The following is a 19250-nucleotide window of genomic DNA, read 5'->3' on the forward strand; positions in this document are numbered from 1 at the left end:
TTCTACCATAGTCTGCTAAAGTTATTAGTTTTTTCACCAAAAAAAAATAATAATTATATAATAAGAAAATAGTTTCATAATTTAAAACAAATCAAACAGTTTCACAAAATAGTTGTGGTGAAATATTTTCCAAATCAGATACTTTGTATTCCAGCAAGCAAAACTGTAATACAACGAGCACTTTCTACTCGTTTGTATTCCGGTGAACAAACTGAAATACAATTGAACCGTTACCCGCCCTACTCCATTATGTATTTTAAGTAAATATGATTTTCCTGTCCTGTTCTATCCTGTCCCGTTTAGTTATTTTCTTTCCCTGCCCCATCAAGGGTGTGCCTGCCCCAATTGCGTGCCATCTCTACACTTTATTGCTGAAGGAAAACTTTTTTCATTGTCAAAAAAAGAAGCAGCAGTTTTACATGACCATCATAAACAACATAGGATGCACTATCACATTGTTCTTAGTATATACATATATGCTTGTATGATGGAATTTCTCCTCCTTAATTTCTCGTAAAATCAACTACAATAACACTTACGTTATCATGGCTATTCCGCCCCGTAGCAATCCGAGTAAGCAGCGCTGCTGCTGTTTCACTATGCGAAAAAAATATTGCATCTCCTTGGAGACACACTCTAGCCATCCGACATGCCGTTTCGTTTGATACGACATCCCATAAGCCATCACTGGCAAGAATTAAGCACTCATCATTTACCTTCCTTTTTACAAAGGTAAACTCTGGCTCTGATATGACATAGGGCTTCAAATAACTGTCTCCTATTTGTAATAAGAAAAAATAACAAAAATATTTACTAGTAGTTAAATCTCTATAACATTTAGTCATTTTAAGAAGTAAACAAAAAACACAACAGACACATAAGAAGTGAGACCTATAGTAATTGGACAAGTAACACATTTGAAAACCACTACTTGCAGCGTAATTATACTCCGCCTCTTTATCTTTTTAGGAAGCAAGAGACTCTTGTTACCTTCTTTTTTCTTACTATTTCGAGGATGGTTTGCATTGAAAAAAATATATAAAGTAAAACAATCAATCTATAAGTAATTAAAGACAAGACCTACCCTATTAAATACACATTGAAGTATTTCATATATACATGAATTGTAATGTAAATAATTCATTTATTAATTTAACATATTTATCTCTACTATCCAATATGATTTCCAAAAATCAAATAGGCTTCGTGAAGGGCAGATTCATTATTGGGAATCTCTTACAATCTCAAAGAATTATTTATTAGGGTATTAATTAACTATGACAATATTGGAGGTAACATTGTGATCAAACTAGATATGCCAAAGGCCTATGCCAGATTAGTCTGGTCTTTCTTTATTGTTGTGTACGTTAAGGAAATTTGATTTTAATGATGTTTTGCCTAATATGATCCACAAGTTGATATATGAAAGATATTGTATCCCATCTTCATCAATGAATCTAGAAAATCCTTTATCCCTTACATTTTCTTATTTTGAAAGTTCATGAAGTTCTTTCAAGAAAAACTAAATAACCTCTTCAAAAGTGAGAGGTTCACATGTTTCACTATGAGCAAGAATGGTCTAAAAGCAATTTATATGGCTTATGCAGATGACATTATTATCTTCTATGGAGGCAATGTAAGATCTAATAAAGTTTTTATGAATCAAATTCATAAGTATATATGAAATGAACTCTGGTCAACAAGTGAATAGTAACCAAAATTTCTTCTTCATAGGTCCTAAAATATCCATTTATAGAATTAACATAATGAGACAAGCTACTGAATTTATTGAGAAACAATTCCCTTTTAATTATTTAGGATTCTGTATACACATTGGAAAGAAAAGAATTACTTATTTTGATGGTTTGGTTACTAAAAAATGTTAAAATTTTGGTGGTTGGCATACTAAACTTCTTTCACATGATGTTAAACTCATTCCAGTTTATACTCCTAAGGAAACTATTGAACTTATTGAGAAGAACTTTGCCCATATTTTTTTTTTTGGGATCCTTTACTGAGAAATTTAAGTATCATTTGAGATCTTGGAGAATCTATATAAACCTAATGGCAAGGGTGGAATTGACATCAAGAGGCTTTAAGATACTAGTGATACATGTACTAATAAAAGGTGGTAGAACTTCAAAACAAATCTGTTAGATCGAGAATGATTTTGATAGTTGACAAATAGAGGAACAGATGAAAGAAACCGGTTGCGCGACATGTTCCTTTCAGACCGAATCTGACTAGGAAAAGGAGAATGTCAACCACACGAATTAGAAGTTATAAAGCAGTGGAGGGATTACTTTTTCGACAAGCAACCAGTACAAAAAGTTTCCTTTTTATAAAGGAGTCCTACAAGGAAAAGGGAGCGCATAATAAGTCAAAGTGTAAACATAGGTATAAATCCTAAGAGAAGTAGGAAGCATGATCAAAGAAGGAAATAAGGGGGGTAAATAAAGAGTTCAAGAAGGAAATAGATCAAAGTGAAGTCAAGAAAGAAGACTGAAGACAAGTTTGAGTTGAACAAGGAGTTGAGGATGCAGCAAAGTCAAGTCCGAATTGAACAAGACTTTGAGGAGGTTTAATCTATAAATAGGGAAATAACTTCTTCGAAGAAGTTTGCGCACTTACATAGAGAGAAGATCAAAACACGATCAAGAGTTTGAGAGAGTTTTTTGAGATTTACTTAGGGAGTGTTGCGAGTTTGTGAGGAAAAAGTTGTAAAATTGTAGTTAAGAGTTTTGATTACAATCAAGTGTGTGTAGGATTCGTCTAACAAGTTTGAGAAACTTGACGGACGACAGAAGACTTAAACCTAGGGGTTTTTGTCTTGGGTAGCTAGGAATTAGAGTTTATAATTTCTTAGTTAGGAATTAGAGTTTATAATTCCTTAGATTACCTAGGTGTGTGATCTTTGTGTTATTTGGAGTTGAGATAAATAATACAAAGTTGTGAACTAATTATTATTTTATGAAATTATTTACTAGAACTCACAAACAGTAAAGAACAAGTAGTTAGTACCTGTTCCTTTAGAGAATAAAGGGGGTCATAATTCCAACAAAATCAATCTACATGGACTTCCTTCTTAATATCCAAGTACTATACTAGAGTCCATTCTATTGCAAGAAAAAGGCCTCTAATCCATCAACTGCTTGGCAAAAACTATTGAGTATCAGAATGGATGTTTAGCCTTACTAGGCGCAGTGACATCTGCCTGCAGTTTTGCAGGCTGTTTTAAAATGAATTTTTTTTGTAATTAAAATGTTGTCAACAAGGTGTTTTGTACAAATATTAATTAAAAATCATCACTATCTTCATTTTTATTTTATATTATTATAGTACCTTATTACATATGTTGAATTTTAATTTCAAGATTTCAATTGACCATTTCTTTCTCCTTATTTTCCTCTAAAACTCTACAAGGTAGATGAACCAATATTCAACCAAAAAAATTATTCTTTAGTTTCATCCGTTTTTTTTTTTTTTTATGGAGATTCCTAAGTTATGGAAACCTCAGGTTAGTTTCTTAATCTAATTTTCATAAATTATATTGTTTGATCTAATTTAAGTACTTAAATAACTTGGGTATGATTCTTGCTTCTTTTTTTTGTGATTCTTAGGATTTATTTGTGATTAAGTCACCTAAACAATTTTTGAGATAGGTCCTATTAGTATTTGCAGTGGTTTGTGGAATTTATATATTATCAATGTGTATAAACCAAACAAGGAATTATCTTTTACAAGCTAAATCACTAAGTATTCATGTGATTAATAGGCATAATTGTCATTATCCTATTTTTCAAGAAGAACATATTCATTATTTGCAGTGTTTTTTTTTTAATTTTTAAAACAACCTGCAAATCCCTGTGCCTTTTACTTTTCCTGAGGCTGATTCATCCTATTCAAATTTAGTTATGCTAATGGAAGAGGAAAAGTTTTCAGATGAGATGGACCCCCAAGAGATGAGCGAGAACCCCCAATTGCTTAGGGGTCGCACTCTGTCCCGCTTGTAAGGCTAAAAGCTGCCATAGGCTTACAGTCGCATGGGTATCCGCGCCTTACGGCGGAATCCCTGATTTAAACGATATTAAAATTTGTTTCCCTTTCGGTTTGATAAATAATTTTATTGCCCCTTTGGAATTTTCGAAAAATTTTGTTGCCCTTTTGACTGTGGACTCATCTTTTATGACGTACAACCAACTTACTCAATTTTTTAAAATATCGTATTAGTTTATTTGGACACGACATGTTTCTGACATGCACGCCGTGCACAATTGTATACTTAATTTTGTTTCTACTTTGATATTGTATGTTGTCGTTAATTAAAGGAAATATAACACTTTTCCAACATGCACATCATGTGTAATTCTATGATAAAACCCTAAATATCAATCATGATTGACTGTGTTGCCTAAAATTCATTTGATCTCTATATGCTCTTGTTTTAGAACTATTCCACTTTTTTCCTTAAGAAGCTAAGGTGATAATTTGCACTTCTAGCATAATTGTGTTTTAACTTCATTGTTCTCAAATATTAGTTAAAATAGCAATCTTTTCTTCTAAATGATACATGTTATATGCCCTCAAGTTTTAGGTTGGGAACTTGTTAAGGCATATCTTAGCTCAACTGCTCCATAACATATATAGTGTTGTAATTGTTTATTCAAACCTATAGAGGAGTTAATATAGTTTCCGGAAAAATGTAAGACTTTACCAATCCTCAGTGTATATTATTGGGAGCTTATATAGACTAATAAGGGTCATGCCAAACCCTATCACTATGGGTGAGTATAACCTAGGTGAAGGGCGGCTCTATGCAATAAAAATAAGGCATGTGCTTTAGGCTCCCAATTTTGATGGCCTCAGTTTCTTACTAAAAATAAATAATATGTTAATTTTTTTATAGAAAAAAATAATCATTTATAATTTAAAAATATGTATTATTTTATTCTCGTTAACTCATTATAATTTATCAATTTATTACTTATAGAATTATGTTGACAATTCATACCTTAAATATAATTGGAAGAATTTTTTTTAGATGAAATTATTTATAAAAAAATATTAAGTAATAATTTACATCTTAAAAGTGTACGAAAAATAAATTTTAAATACACATAAAACTTATTTAGATTTTTAGGCTTCTAACTAAAATTTCGTTTTAGACCTCTGTTTATGTTGAGCCGGCCCTGCCTAGGTGAATGAATTATAAAAAAACGTAGAAGGGAAAAAAGAAATTAAGCAACAATTCCAATGCCAATTGTGTTAGATTGAAGAAGTTTTTGAAATTAAGAGAGAGATAATACCTATTGCCCGAGACATGGCTAGAAACCCTTGAACCCGTAATCCACGAGAATAAACAAGTTTTCCTCCCGCAGCCTTTATTCTAGCGAGTTCATCCCGCCTATTTGGCTGCAACCAAATAAGGGAGTAGCTTATAATTAGGACAAATCATTTTTCACTCGATGTTTAAAGTCTACAGCTTGATTAAATTCGAATCGTGCATTGCAAAATTAATAATTGGGCGTAGCATTTCCAATAGATTTTTTTCATACTCAGAATTCAAACTTAAAGACACATTTGATTAAGGATGAAACAATTTCATCAGTGCACAACATGATAATTAAATCCTATTTACCTTGCTTTACTTCAGGGTGAAGAAAAGCTTCTTTGTTATTTAAAAACATCACAATAATTATAGAGAAGATTTTTTTACCTTGTGATCGAAGGAGACAGAGAGGGCATTTCCATTCCGGCTAAGAACAGCGCGGGAATCACCACAATTTGCAATGACAATGGCATGATCTGTTACAATTGCTATGATTGCGGTGGAACCCATGAAGCGCAAGTTGTGATTTGGTGGGCACAAACAGCGGTAGCTTAAAGTAGCACAGTCACAGTTAAAGCATATCATTTTATCCATCCGTTGGAAACTTCTTTGCAGAATTCTTATCCATGCTGCCTCCCAATCTCGTTGTTGTCTTCTATCTGAACTGGAACTACTCATCATTTTTGTATTGTTCAGTTCTTCTGCTACAATCAAGTGCATTCTCTCCCTACAGAGCGCAGATACCTGCATCCACCAAAACGATACAGTGATTTCAATTTATTTCCACAAAAATAATGATGTCCTTGTCTATTTCTATGTTGTTATCTCACTGACCAACTAAACTATCCCTAAAATTATCAAAGGAAGGATCCCTAAAATACACCGAGTCAATTTTAGGTTATCAAGACTCAAATTTTAATTAATATTTTCAAAAAATACTTATATTTACAGGGTTTGTCGGATAATGTAAGGTATCACCTCCCCTTGTTTCAGTTTCAGTTTATTATCTGATTTTAACCTTGACATGATATTTAAGAGAGTAAAGAATATTTTTTTAAAATCTTGTAATCTTAAGAAAGATTTGCTAAAATTATCCATATACCTTTTAATTTTGTTGTCTTAAAAACTGTTTGAATTGACTTAAAAAATTACTCATATTTAAGTAATTTTCAGCTTTTGGAAGTGTTTTACAAGGTAAAATTAACTTAAAATAAGTATTGAGTGACTTTAAAAAAAAAGTTAAAAATAAAAAATAAGGGTTATTTTTTGACTCAAAAATCTTTTAAATTTGATTTTTTATTTTTTTGCTTAAAAACTATTTTTGTTAAGTCAATTCAAACTACTCTTATACAAGATTAAAATTGATGGAAGAGTTACAGAAAAAAAAAAAGGGAAAGAAATAACTACTCTTTTAAAAATGAAAATTAAAACAAAACACGCAGCTTAAAACATATAATTCATCTAAAGTAAGAATTGTAATCCTCATTAAAAGTAAAATGATTTTTAAAGTTAAATAATCTTCATCAATTTTTTTTATTTTTAAAAAGGAGATAAAAAATAAATATATCACATGGTGAAAACAAAAAAGAAATACTGTAGCAAGTTTACCTGAGGACCACCATGTCCATCATAAACAGCATAAAAATGAAGGGGTCGACCGCCATTGATGGGCGGGGAGCAAAGATTTGGGTGAATTGAAACCTCATCTTCCATTGAAGGCCTCATTCCTTTTACAGACTTTGATCCAACCGCTGGCGGCGGCAGTACTCCTACCCTCGTCTGTGCTTCCCGGGCTTGCTCTCTCCTTCTCAATTGAATTCTGTATTGGCGATGCATCCTTCCTTCCTCGTTCTGATCGACATTGCCTCTCTTCTCCATCTTTAGTTATAAAACTGTAGTAAAGGTGAAATACTGGCATTTTGTTTTATAGGAGGCATGTGAAAGATTACAACTCCAAATAGTAGAACATCTGTCAACAAGATGTACTAGTAGAAACGTAAAAAAATGTTTGGTTGCATCCATCTGTACATATTATTACCGGTAATACCATATAACACCCATGCCAAATGAAAATAAACAACTAAGAACGGAGAGGGCTTTTTAGACAACTTCAGTGATGTAAAATGACACGTCATTACAGTGATGTAAACTGTGTACGTACCTTTCGAATTTCTCATTTAAGCGTGAGATGATGGAATTTTTCGTGTGTAGCTTTTTTAAATTTACCATCTTAAAATTGAAAGTAAAAAGTATTTATTATTCGAGCAATTTCCTATTATTAAAATTTAACGGGTAGAAAATCTCTTGACAAGTGTTAGGAGGTGGGCCTACAATGACCGAACGAAGAAAACCCGGTTCTTTATGCTAACTGAAAGAGGAAGAATTGGCATGATATTTTGTCCACGTAGTAAAAGATGACGAGAGGAGGCACCGCTTTGAGGAGCAGAGAAAGCCCCTGTGGGTATAGAGAAGTGTTTGGATTGGAGAAGACATATCTTGCCAGCTTTTCCGCATTTACATACATTTTCGAAGATCCCCTTAATTTTATTACTACCTCCGTCCTCCGTCTACTTTTAATTGTCATAGTTTTTTTTTTGAATTAAATTATAAAAACTTTTTGTATAATTTTTTAATATCTAAATTTTTTGTTTTAAATATCAAATTAAATGTAATCTAATTTAATTTTGAAAATTAATCTAATTGAATTTTGAAAGCGCAACATGACAATTAAAATTGGATAGAGTGAGACTTTATTGTGCAAACTATTTAATACTCCCTCCATTCCATATTAAGTTAATTTTTGAGGTGTTTCACACCTTTTAAGAAAAGTAGATTAAGACATAAATTGAACTTACTTTTCCATTTTTACCCTTATCACTACCAAAAAATCGCCTTTTAGCCACGGTTTATTAGCCACGGTCGCAAAAACTGTGGCAAAATTAGCTAAAAAATAAAAAAATTCTCTACATAGTACGAACTGTGGCTAAACATCTGTGGCTAAAATAGCCGGGTAAAATTTCATTCCCTCCCTTTATTTTTTCATTTGCCTCCTTTTCTATTATTTCCCTCTACTCACTCTCTTTTCTCTCACTTCACCCAAAACCAACCCCCAAAATCTAAATCGATTTCTGCCCAAAATTCGACTCTCTTCTTCAAAATCGATTTCTGTCAAAAGCCGCTTCAAATAGTTGTGTAATGTGGTAAGTTTTCTTCGTTCAAGTAACAAATCTTTGGAATCTAGTGTATTTAAACTCAAATTGAATGTAGGGTTTTGGATAAAGTTTTTGTTTATTGAAGTTATGAGCTTTTGAAATCTGCAATTTGATGTGTTTTTATTGGGTTTTCATGTTGTAAAGAATAGAAATTTTAGTGGTAGGTTATACATCCTACTTTATTTATGTTGGAAAAATCATGCTCACACCTCTGGAAAGATTGATGGATATATTTTCCCCACGAATTTTGTAGATAAGATTATACATTGGAGGAATTATTACCATAAATCGATAACCTATAAACTTATATATAAATCTTGAGAGGTGTGAAATTTTGCAAGATTAGATCTCCTTTTGTTTTGTTCTGTGCATTTCTAACCATGTTCTAGTTATCGTTTGTTTCTGTATAAGGAACATGAATTTAAGTTCAACATTTGAAAAATTAAAGAGCAGTGCCTATCTGGGATCAAATACGTTACTACTTGTTTTAAGTTTTATTGGGTTTTCTAGTTGTAAGAGCATAATCATTGTTAGAAAGCCTACGAGGACGACAAGCTGACAACAATAGCACAATTTCCCTAAATTTTGATCAACTAGATGACCAAATTGTGAATGAGAATATCACAACTCCTACTCTCGGTAATGGAAATTTAATTTCTTCTTCAAGTTTTGTTGGAGCCAGCTCACAAGTGAAAAATGAGTCGTTACTTGTCCACATTAGAGGTTAGAAGTAATTTCATATTAGAGTTGATTGTTGCTTTGTATTCTTTATTATTAGTTTGTTGTTATCATTACTTTTCATTTCTGTTAATGGCTTGTTAAAATGATAGATACTTCAACCGGAGAAGTTACTACTCAAAAGATGCAATCAAATCGAGTTTGAAACTTTGAAAAAAATTAAAAAATCATGGTGGAACTAAATGGTGATGGAAAAGGAAGTGACAATGGTTCAAATTTGCTTGTGAGATTTCTTGGCAAACTTTCTCAAATGTTTGTATTTTGTCCCATATTAGTTGAGTGATGGGATAGGATGCCACATGAAAAAACAAAACGACAATGGCAACTTATTGAGGTAACTAGCTAACTTTATTGCCATTCAAATAATGTTATCTTTTTCAATAGGTACTGATTTATGAATACAAACATATATGAAGGAGAATTTTGAGTTTGATTATGAGATTGGATTTAAATGGGTGATGCAATCTTTACGCGAGAGGCGGAGGGCCCTTAAATATAAGTTACGATGTAATAACTTCTACCCCAACAAAAGTAAAGAATAGCTACTTGCTAAGCCTCCCGAAAATGTGGATTCTATTGATTGGATTGCCTTTGTGCATCACTGTAATAAGGATAAGATGAAGGTAATTGTTGTTCATAATTTGATTCTTTCTTTCTCTTATTTTTTGGGTAAATAATTTTTATTAATAACCAAAATGGAATTTACAACTCAAGGTAAAAATAAAAAACAGAAGAACTAGGTTCGATATTCATTCGAAATCTCTAGGCTTGCATATGTAGACTCTTAGAAAAAAAAACAATTTCAACACAGTTTACGTTGGGTATACATTCAGTTCTCTTAGTTTTCTAGCCGACTAAGGTCTCAAATTGGCTCTCAAATAAACTTTTTGAAGGATCATTTTGATCAGGACTTCATCTATTCTTCTTGGCTTTGGAATATCCTCAGTTAAACATCTGCCACAAGTGTTAAATTATCCTTGTAAGTGTCATTCTGTAAATAGCATCCCATGAAACATTTCCATTGCATTAGTTTTCAACCCATCGTAATTCACCCTGCTACTCCATTGGACTCTTGCTACATAACAACTTTACTTCAGAAAAGTATGGAAAGGAAGAAATATGAAACTTTCTAACTCCTAAGTTCTGTACATACACAATATAACTCATTTTGTACATTTAAATATGCCTTCAACTATAAATACAATAAGAATTAGAAGTTATAACTTATATGCTAAATTTGTAGAGACAAAAAGGGCTGAAAATTACTAGTTACTTATAAGAAACTTATGTGATGTCAATGAATGCTTCAAATATGTTGGTAAGTTCTTGTTTCGGCTTTGCAATGTCTGTTTTTGCTCTCTCCCTTCAACATCATTAGAGCTTAAACTCTTTTCTCGCTCCGATATCTTCCTTTTAAATTTTATATTGCATCCTTTGTGTGGAAGTAGATACTCCTTTTAAGATGCCAACAATTATGAAATAGGATATAGTTGTATGATTGTTGAGCAATCTAAATGAACATGTTATAAAGACCATTGTGAGTCTGAAAATTTAAGATTGATTTTTGTTTGCTTTCATTAAGTAATATTGTTGGTGTTGGCTGTGATAAAGCGATTTATATAGCTTTAAGAACTTGTGTCCTACATCTTGTGAAATTGTGCCCTTCTATTACATGTAATTAAATTTATGTTTGATAATTACAGAAATAAAGTGCACAAAATGTAAAAAATAGAAAGAAACTTAAAGTCTCGCATGCCGGTGGTAGCAAAAGCAATGCAAGGAGAGGTCGTCAAATGGTATGTTTCTTAACCTTGAATTCTATTTGGAAATCATTTTATTGTATCAAGTGAAATGTGTTTCATGTTTATTTTTTATTTATATATACTTGATTAATGACAGGAGTAAAAATTGAAAAGACTTGTGTGTCGGAGTGAGGTTATTTTGTCAATTTTACTGAAGAAGGATGGTAATTATGTGAATGAGATTTTAGCTGTAAGATTTATATACCTGTCCATTTTCAAATTTCAGTTATGGTGTTGATTTATTCTTGTCTTTTTTCTTTGGTCTATAGCCTAGCATAAGACTCAACTAGCTACCAAAGAATAAAAATAAAAAATAACTAATGTAGCAGCTGCCTTTGTGCTACAAATGTGTCTGCCTAGGATGCTCTTCATCTTTCCTCGTCAAATAACTTTGAAATTGTGATAATTTGTATTGGGTTCTCTCATTACACATTAGAAAGTGGTTTTTGTTTAAGTTTTAGTCAAAATAGTTGATGTCTTGTAGTAATACTTTTGTTAATATTTTTTTTGTACAAATTATGTTAACTTTTGTTAGTAGTAGTGCTTTGGGGTGTGTTCTATTTGCTTTTAGTATTGTGAAAATATCTTTTCTTGTAGGATAAGATATCGGAGCAACTACCTAAAGATCAGGAACTTGCTGCCAGTTCAGGTGTTCCTATGAAGATACTAGCTCATTCTAATGATGCCGTTGGAAAAGTGTATGGAGTTGAGCATTCTGATCGTGTGCATGGTTTAGGTGGTAATGTTTGCCCTTCAAATGCTTTTGGAATGCCTCGCATTCAATTAGTCATGTGAATCTTGGTAGCTCTAGTAGTATGTCTCATCAACGTGTTAGAGACCTAGAGAAACATGTAGAAACCTTGAAAGAAAAGGTATATAAAGAGACAAAAAAACAGCTTGAGGCGACCAAATAAACGCTCGAGGAAACTAAGAATCGACTTGTGCAAAATGAGGATCAGTTGGCAACTCTTCATAAGCTTTTACAAGCTAAGTTTGGTAGTGAGTTGCCTACTTTCAACTAATCTTCTTAGCCTTTAGTATATTTTAAGACAAACTATATATATGGTGTTTCATTTAACTTTTAGTATTTCCATTACTCTAGTATTTGTGGTATTTTGTATGAATATTCAAGGTTTGAAGCTCTTATCTTTTGTGACTATATGTAGAACAATGTTGGAACTTTGATCATTATTATAATAGCTAGTTTTGTGTGTATACTGGTTCAGTAAATCTTTTGGAAATCATTTTATTGTATCAAGTGATAATTATGTGATCACTGTGAATGCCTATCTATTAGTGTATTGATATTGGGATATATAGCAGGGAAATTATTGTTTTTTTAAAAAAAAAAACACTTTTGCCACGGTTGAACCGTAGCTAGTTCATATTTTGTATTAAGTCATGATTTGTTGTAGGCAAATTTACCCATGGGTAGACCGTGGCTAAACACAATCTAAACCGTGGCTAGAAGAAAGTTACCACGGACGCTAAAACCGTGGCAAATTTCATGGCGACGCCCCTGTTGGGCACGCAGCTGACCGTGGCTAAGTGGCCGTGGCCAATGTGTGATAGCCACGGTTTGGCTACCATTTAGCCACGGTTTTACGCGTGGCTAAAAGGCGAATTTTTTGTAGTGTATTAATTATTATCAAATTTATGATTAAATGAACTAAATATTAATTAATCACTAATTTCAATACTAACTAATGAAGGGTAAAATTGAAAGAACACTCTAAAAGTAGTCTTGAAAACTGAACAATTAAGTTAATTTGAAAAATGAAAAAATGCCTCAAAAATTAACTTAATATGAAATGGAGGGAGTAATCTTTTCGTTTAAAAATCAATAGTCTGGTTTGATTTGATATAAAAAAAAATATTAATTTTGTGGTTCTATTAAAACTATATCAAATATATCAAAATATCTTTTAATCTTGTGGTCTTAAATATAATACGTGATAAGTTAAAATTAAAGTGTTATAAAAAAGAAATCATGCTGTAATGTGATTTATAAAGTCATTTCCAAGCTGATTTGTCAGAAATTGAAGCATGCAGTGAATTATTTAGTTGCAGAGAATCAGGCAGCTTTCGTGCTGGGAAGATCTATGATTCATAATGTTTTAATATGTCATGATTTATTAAGACACTACAGTAGGAAGACCTCTCCCAGGTGTCTCATGAAAATTGACCTTCGTAAAGCTTATGATATGGTGAGTTGGGAATTTGTAGAGGAAGCCTTAATTGGTTATGGGTTTCCAATTGGATTTGTGAAGCTGGTTATGATATGCGTAACGTCTCCAAAGTATTCTGTTATGGTGAATGGAATAGGCTATGGAATACGTGTAAAAAATCTCTTGACAAGTGGGGCAAATGAGACGAGAAGTTTGAGGATTCGGTCCCATCATCACCGAACATAAGAAAGGCCCATCCTTTTTGCTAACTGAAATGAAAGAGGAAAGAACAATAAGATTTATGACGTTATAAATACTTTATTCAAATTTAATCAGACTTCAATATAAATATAACATAAAAAAAAATGAAAGAAGGGAGAATTGGCATTAAGGAGTCGTCCAAGTCAGCAGCACCGCTTTGATGAGGATAAGGAGCAGAGAAAGCCCCTGTTAATAGAACCGACAATATATGTTGCCAGCTTTTCCGCATTACGTTCATCTTCGAAGATTCCCTCTTCCAATACTTGTTTTATTAAGCATCAGTCAGATTAGACTTCAGCTAAGGTTCGTGGGGTATTTATTAAGATCATCTCCAACTCAACACTAAATTTTACACTATTTTGATGTGTGAATAGTAATACTATTTATCATATCAATTCACTTTATTGAATATTTTAATATTATTTTATTATACAAAACTTTTAATTAAACATTATATAAATTGTATGTTTTAATTGAATCTCTTATATATTTAAAATATTTTTTTAATTATATAATGTTTATTTAATTGTATTGCATTAATGATTTTACTTTTATTTGTATTATATCCATTATTATGTATAGTGTATAATATTTGCTAGGAATTTATATTATTTAAAAAATTATGGTATAAAATAATTTTATAGTAAATGACTATAAAAGAAAATAATATGAATTATATATGGTGAATGGTTTAGAAAGAATCTATCAATATATAATAGGAGAAGAAAAACAACATACATGTTATCTAATGTGTTAAAAAATGACAAAAGTCCCACATCGGTGGTTAATGAGATGGGTGGACTCCTTATAAGGCTTGGGCAATCCTCCTCCCTTTGAGCTAACTTTTGGGGTGTGAGTTAAACCTAAGACCTAATCTAACATGGTATCAGAGCAAGGTCCGTCTCACCCGATGTTGGGGCCCCCAAAATCAAAAATTGCTCACGCACCAGATGCTAAGAACTGGGCATGAGCTGGGGTGTTAAAGAATGACAAAAGTCTCACATCGATGGTTAATGAAATAGGTGGACTCCTTATAAGGCTTGGGCAATCCTCCTCCCTTTGAGCTAGCTTTTGGGGTGTGAGTTAGGCATGAGAACTAATCTAACATAATGCCTCTCAAGTTCTACCATGAATGTACGTGTAGTATTTAAAATGTTACCAAACACGTTATTGATGTTAAAGTTAACAAGAAAGTTCGTAACAAGATCTTAAGAAAGAGGTTCCATGTGAGGATGTCAGCAATTTCGATGCACGGAAGAAGTTAGAGAAAGGATTAAGAAGAATGATTTCATTTGTGGTTTATACAAATTTCTGCATAAATCAGATTAAAGACATTGAATTTCATGTTTATTTGATTTTCTCTTATTCTTTCTACACGTTCCAGTGATATTTGACCATTTTCAGACTTAAAAAATGTATCTCAATGACATGTTTTGTTATTTCTTCAAAACGATATTATTGTTTTCCTTAACTGCATGCAATTGTAGGATACTAATTGAATTGTCAAAGATATTCTATTTACATTGGATGATTATGTTGAATCTTATGTCTTTTGTTAGTGGTATTGTTAATACATAGTTACTATTACTTTACTTTTACTACTATATACGTATATACAAGATAAAACATCAAATTTTTATAGTCATCACAAAAAATGTTAGGTATTTATATTCATCACAACATATATTACGTATTTTATGCTTTTGTACTTTGAGTTTTTTCTATCTGAGATTGAAGTAATAAACTTCTTTTTTTGACTATTATACAAAAAAGAATAAGCCATTAATTGGCCAATTAACTTTTCAAAATTTATTTCTGCTTATAAATTGATTTATTTATTATCTCACATATTTTAATAAACTTTATGTAAACTATGCAATTCTACTCTACTATTAATAAGAGAGAGACCCCTTTTTGTTTGTTTGATAAGAATTAAATGTATATTATTTTTTCTAAAGTTTTCATGTATTAAAAATTTAATTTTAAAAATATTGATTTAGTCTAATTCAATTTAACTTTGAATATTAATTGAATTGGCTCTAAAAAAAATTAAAATATGACAAGTATTTTGAAGGAGGGGTACTATTTATTTCATTTATTAATAATAATTGTATGCCATACTTTAAGAATTTAGTAAATTTTATGTTTACTAACTAATTATGTATTAATGTGCATATGCGGACAAACACAATTAATCATAAAATGCTCCATGCATGAATCATGATGGAGTCTTCTTCTATTTATGTATATCTTCTTTTTTTTACAATAGTTGTACTATTAAATTTAGCAATACATATTTATTTATTTTTAAAATCCTGTTTGGCCTTAATTTTTTTTTTTTAATGTAATAGTTGTGTTTTTAACTCTTTTAAAGAATGATTTATGACATTTTATTTTTTTATATCAAAGTAAGATATGTTACTTCATGAGTGTAGGAGATTTATTGCAAAATATTTTGATTGTGTAGAGAGAAACACGATGAATGTTTTTGTTATTCATAGGATAAGACAAATAATATGGATTGTGTAGAGAGAAACACGATGAATGTTTTTGTTGGTCATGGGATAATGAAATTTATTATTTATCTTTAGCTATGTATTTCAATTTTAATTTATTATTTTCTTGATTGAAAATTCATAGAATATGAAAGAACAAAAACTTATGAATAATTTTTTGATATACAATTTTTATTTAAAGTATATTATAAATATTCATGCTACTTTATACTTTATTAATGAAAATATGTTAGAATATCTCCAGGGCCCCGTGGAACTAACCGTGGTGGACCCGCCTTGAAACATCGGGACCCGGTGGGTACAGCTAGTCGGGTTCGCAAAGCGACGCCCGGAAACCACGGTAAAAAAAAAAAAAAAAAATATTAATGAAAATATGTCAATTGTTAGAATATCTATTAGACGATGAAATTAATAAATTTGAAAAATATAACTGTCAATGTAACTACAAATTATATTTGAATGCAAATTGTGAAAAATACATAGACAACAACTTTTTTTCCTCACTGATTTTGCATCTCTTTTTAATGATTTTTTTCTTGCAATAACAACTAAATCTTATAGGATTAACCTTTTTATATTCATTTTCGATTTAATGTGTTTTTCAAAATTGATTTGGAAATTAAAAAATATTTAGTAATAAAATATTACTATAATTAGATGATTTTTTAAAAAATTCATGTAATCAATATATGAGCTAAAAAATAAAAGACAAAATTTAAAAATTTAAATATCACGCCTACAATTTAATATTTAATCATTTCATGTGAAAAATTAGATTTAAAAACTTACTAATAAGAATATAATATTATTTCAATTAAACAGAATAAAAAATAGTAGACCAAACATGTAAAACACATAAAGTTTTTGTTTTTTTTAATCAAACTAAAATAAACAAAAAAAAAGTAATATTATCTTTATTAAAATTTCAACAAAATATATTTTAAAAAACAATAAGTGTAGCTAATTATAGCTATAAACATAATATTAAATTGTGTATTAATTAAAATGATACTGTAATATGCACAAATAAATAAGTTAATTGATTTGAATAATTATTTTTTAAAATATACATTACAAAGTGAATAGTAAATTTTATTAGTTTCTTTTTTATTTTTAAAATCCGCGCAATGTGCGAGTACGTATACTAGTTTGCTTTATAAATAAGAAAATATAAATGAAATAAGAAATAATAATATAATAATAAAGAAACAGAATAATATTCCTTTTTGATTTAAAATTTGGTGCAGTGGATTGAAGTTGATTTATATTAAAATAGTGCTGACACTAAATTTAATGTAAAATTTGGTGTTTGGATTGGAGATGCCCTAATGAACGGTTAGCACCAAGAAAATTAAGAATACAAAATTGAGTATAAAATGGACAAAGGCCAAGTAATTTTCTCTATTTTCCCCTTCCTTTTTAATAAAAAAACTATAAAGAATAGTACAAAATCTAAATTGACCATTAGAAGTAAAGTTTAAAATTTAAATTACAAGACAAGCTCACTAATAATATTAAATTCAAAATATTTTTAATTCACACTCATCTTTTCATAATGCCTTCCATAGATGTGTTGATTTTTTTTTCATAACTACAAAAAAATTACTTTCTTTTTGCTACAAAAAAAAATACAGATATGACCACAAAAGAAAATAATTTTAATTTATTTATTCCTTTTCTCTCTTTTATTTCATTCTCACCCTTTTTTTTCATCTTTTTCAAAATAAAAAATTAAGTAAAAACAAGAAAATCAAATATAATGATAAGCAAATATATCCATAAATAAGATATTTTAGACTGAAATTAACTGTTGAAATAAAAAAGTAAAAAAAAATATCACGTGTGAGAAATATCAAATGTACCACTGAACTTTGTGAGATAGATCATATATCCCTATATGAATTTTGTTTTAATAAAAACTTAGACAATGTGTTATATGTGACAAATAAATTTTTACTTCCATCAAGCAAAAAGGCTATCTGAAATATTTGTAATAAAGTAGGAATATGTGAACTACTTTACTTAACGAAAGTATATCAAATTTAGGTCACAAAGTTATAATAACAATAAAGACGACGACGACGACGATGATGGTAGTAATAGTAATTCAATATAATTTGCATAATATTTTTTTTATAAAGATCAAACAATGTGTTAGACTTGATCAACATACATATTATAAAAAATACTTTAAAAGTTTATATATTTAAATATTATTTAAAAATATTTAAATAACGACAGTTAAACTCAAAATACTTTAGACATGGTAGAAATCAATACATTATAAAATTATAAGAATCACATAGTTCATATGTATTGACCTTAGTTAATAGCAACCTAAGAGAATCATGTACCAATATTATAGTTTCGCGTCCATGTGTTATGCTTGTTTTATTACTTGTGAATGATTACTTATATTTGTTAAGTATATAACCTCTATTTAAATAATTTTATTAATTATTATATTTAAATAAATTTAAATCACATATTTAAATAATTTTAAATGTGACAAAAAATATTTAAATAATTTTAAATGTAACTAAAAAATATGTCAATAATGACAATCAAAACTCAAAATACTTCTAAAATGGTCGACATCAATACATTATTGAAATTATAAAAATTATATAATTCATAAGTATTGTTCCTAGTTAACAACAATCCAATAGAGGCCTACATTAATATTTTTGTTATAAATTTATTGAATTAGTGGATTGTCCATATTCTCAATACATGAACTTACTTATATTCATGGATGTATATTCCCTAGGTTCTATGAACTATTTTGGATAAGAATGTATCTATTCAATATGACACTTAATATGGTGACCTTTGGAGTGATTTCTCAACCTATAAATAAGATTGTTCATTCACCATTATTAGTGATACTTGAAGACATTTGAATAAGATGATCTCTACATTCTACTCCCCATATATCTTGTCTATATTTCTTGTAGTATATTATTCATATTTTACAACAGGTTATCAACATGAGACTTTAGTCAATTGAGATTGAGTTTTAGTTTTTCTTTAGCTTATGTGCTTGTCACGACCCAAAAATGGATGTGATGACACTCGTCTTATCCCACCAAGACAAGTCAGCCTAAAACTCAACCATTACAATAAAATGTGGAAATTTTATAATCAACTCAAAAATACCCCCAAAATCTGGTTGTCACGTGTACAAGCCTCTAAAGTATTACGATTGAATCAAAAGAAAAACA

The 19250-nt window shown here is 30.1% G+C and overlaps 1 protein-coding gene across 1 annotated transcript; it reads right to left on the minus strand.

The window, feature by feature from the left end:
- Positions 1-503: 503 nt before the first annotated feature.
- Positions 504-7247, minus strand: LOC125828244 (probable protein phosphatase 2C 75). The gene is made up of 5 exons (XM_049507559.1): positions 7222-7247; positions 6938-7190; positions 5717-6073; positions 5307-5412; positions 504-778 (listed from the first exon to the last, which is right to left on the minus strand). Exons 1-5 carry the CDS (start codon positions 7245-7247, stop codon positions 504-506), a joined length of 1017 nt encoding a protein of 338 aa, XP_049363516.1.
- Positions 7248-19250: the final 12003 nt, after the last annotated feature.

The sequence above is a fragment of the Solanum verrucosum genome, unplaced genomic scaffold, assembly GCF_900185275.1.
Source record: "Solanum verrucosum unplaced genomic scaffold, falcon-dt-bn FXZP01000047.1, whole genome shotgun sequence".
NCBI classification, from domain to species: Eukaryota; Viridiplantae; Streptophyta; class Magnoliopsida; order Solanales; family Solanaceae; genus Solanum; species Solanum verrucosum.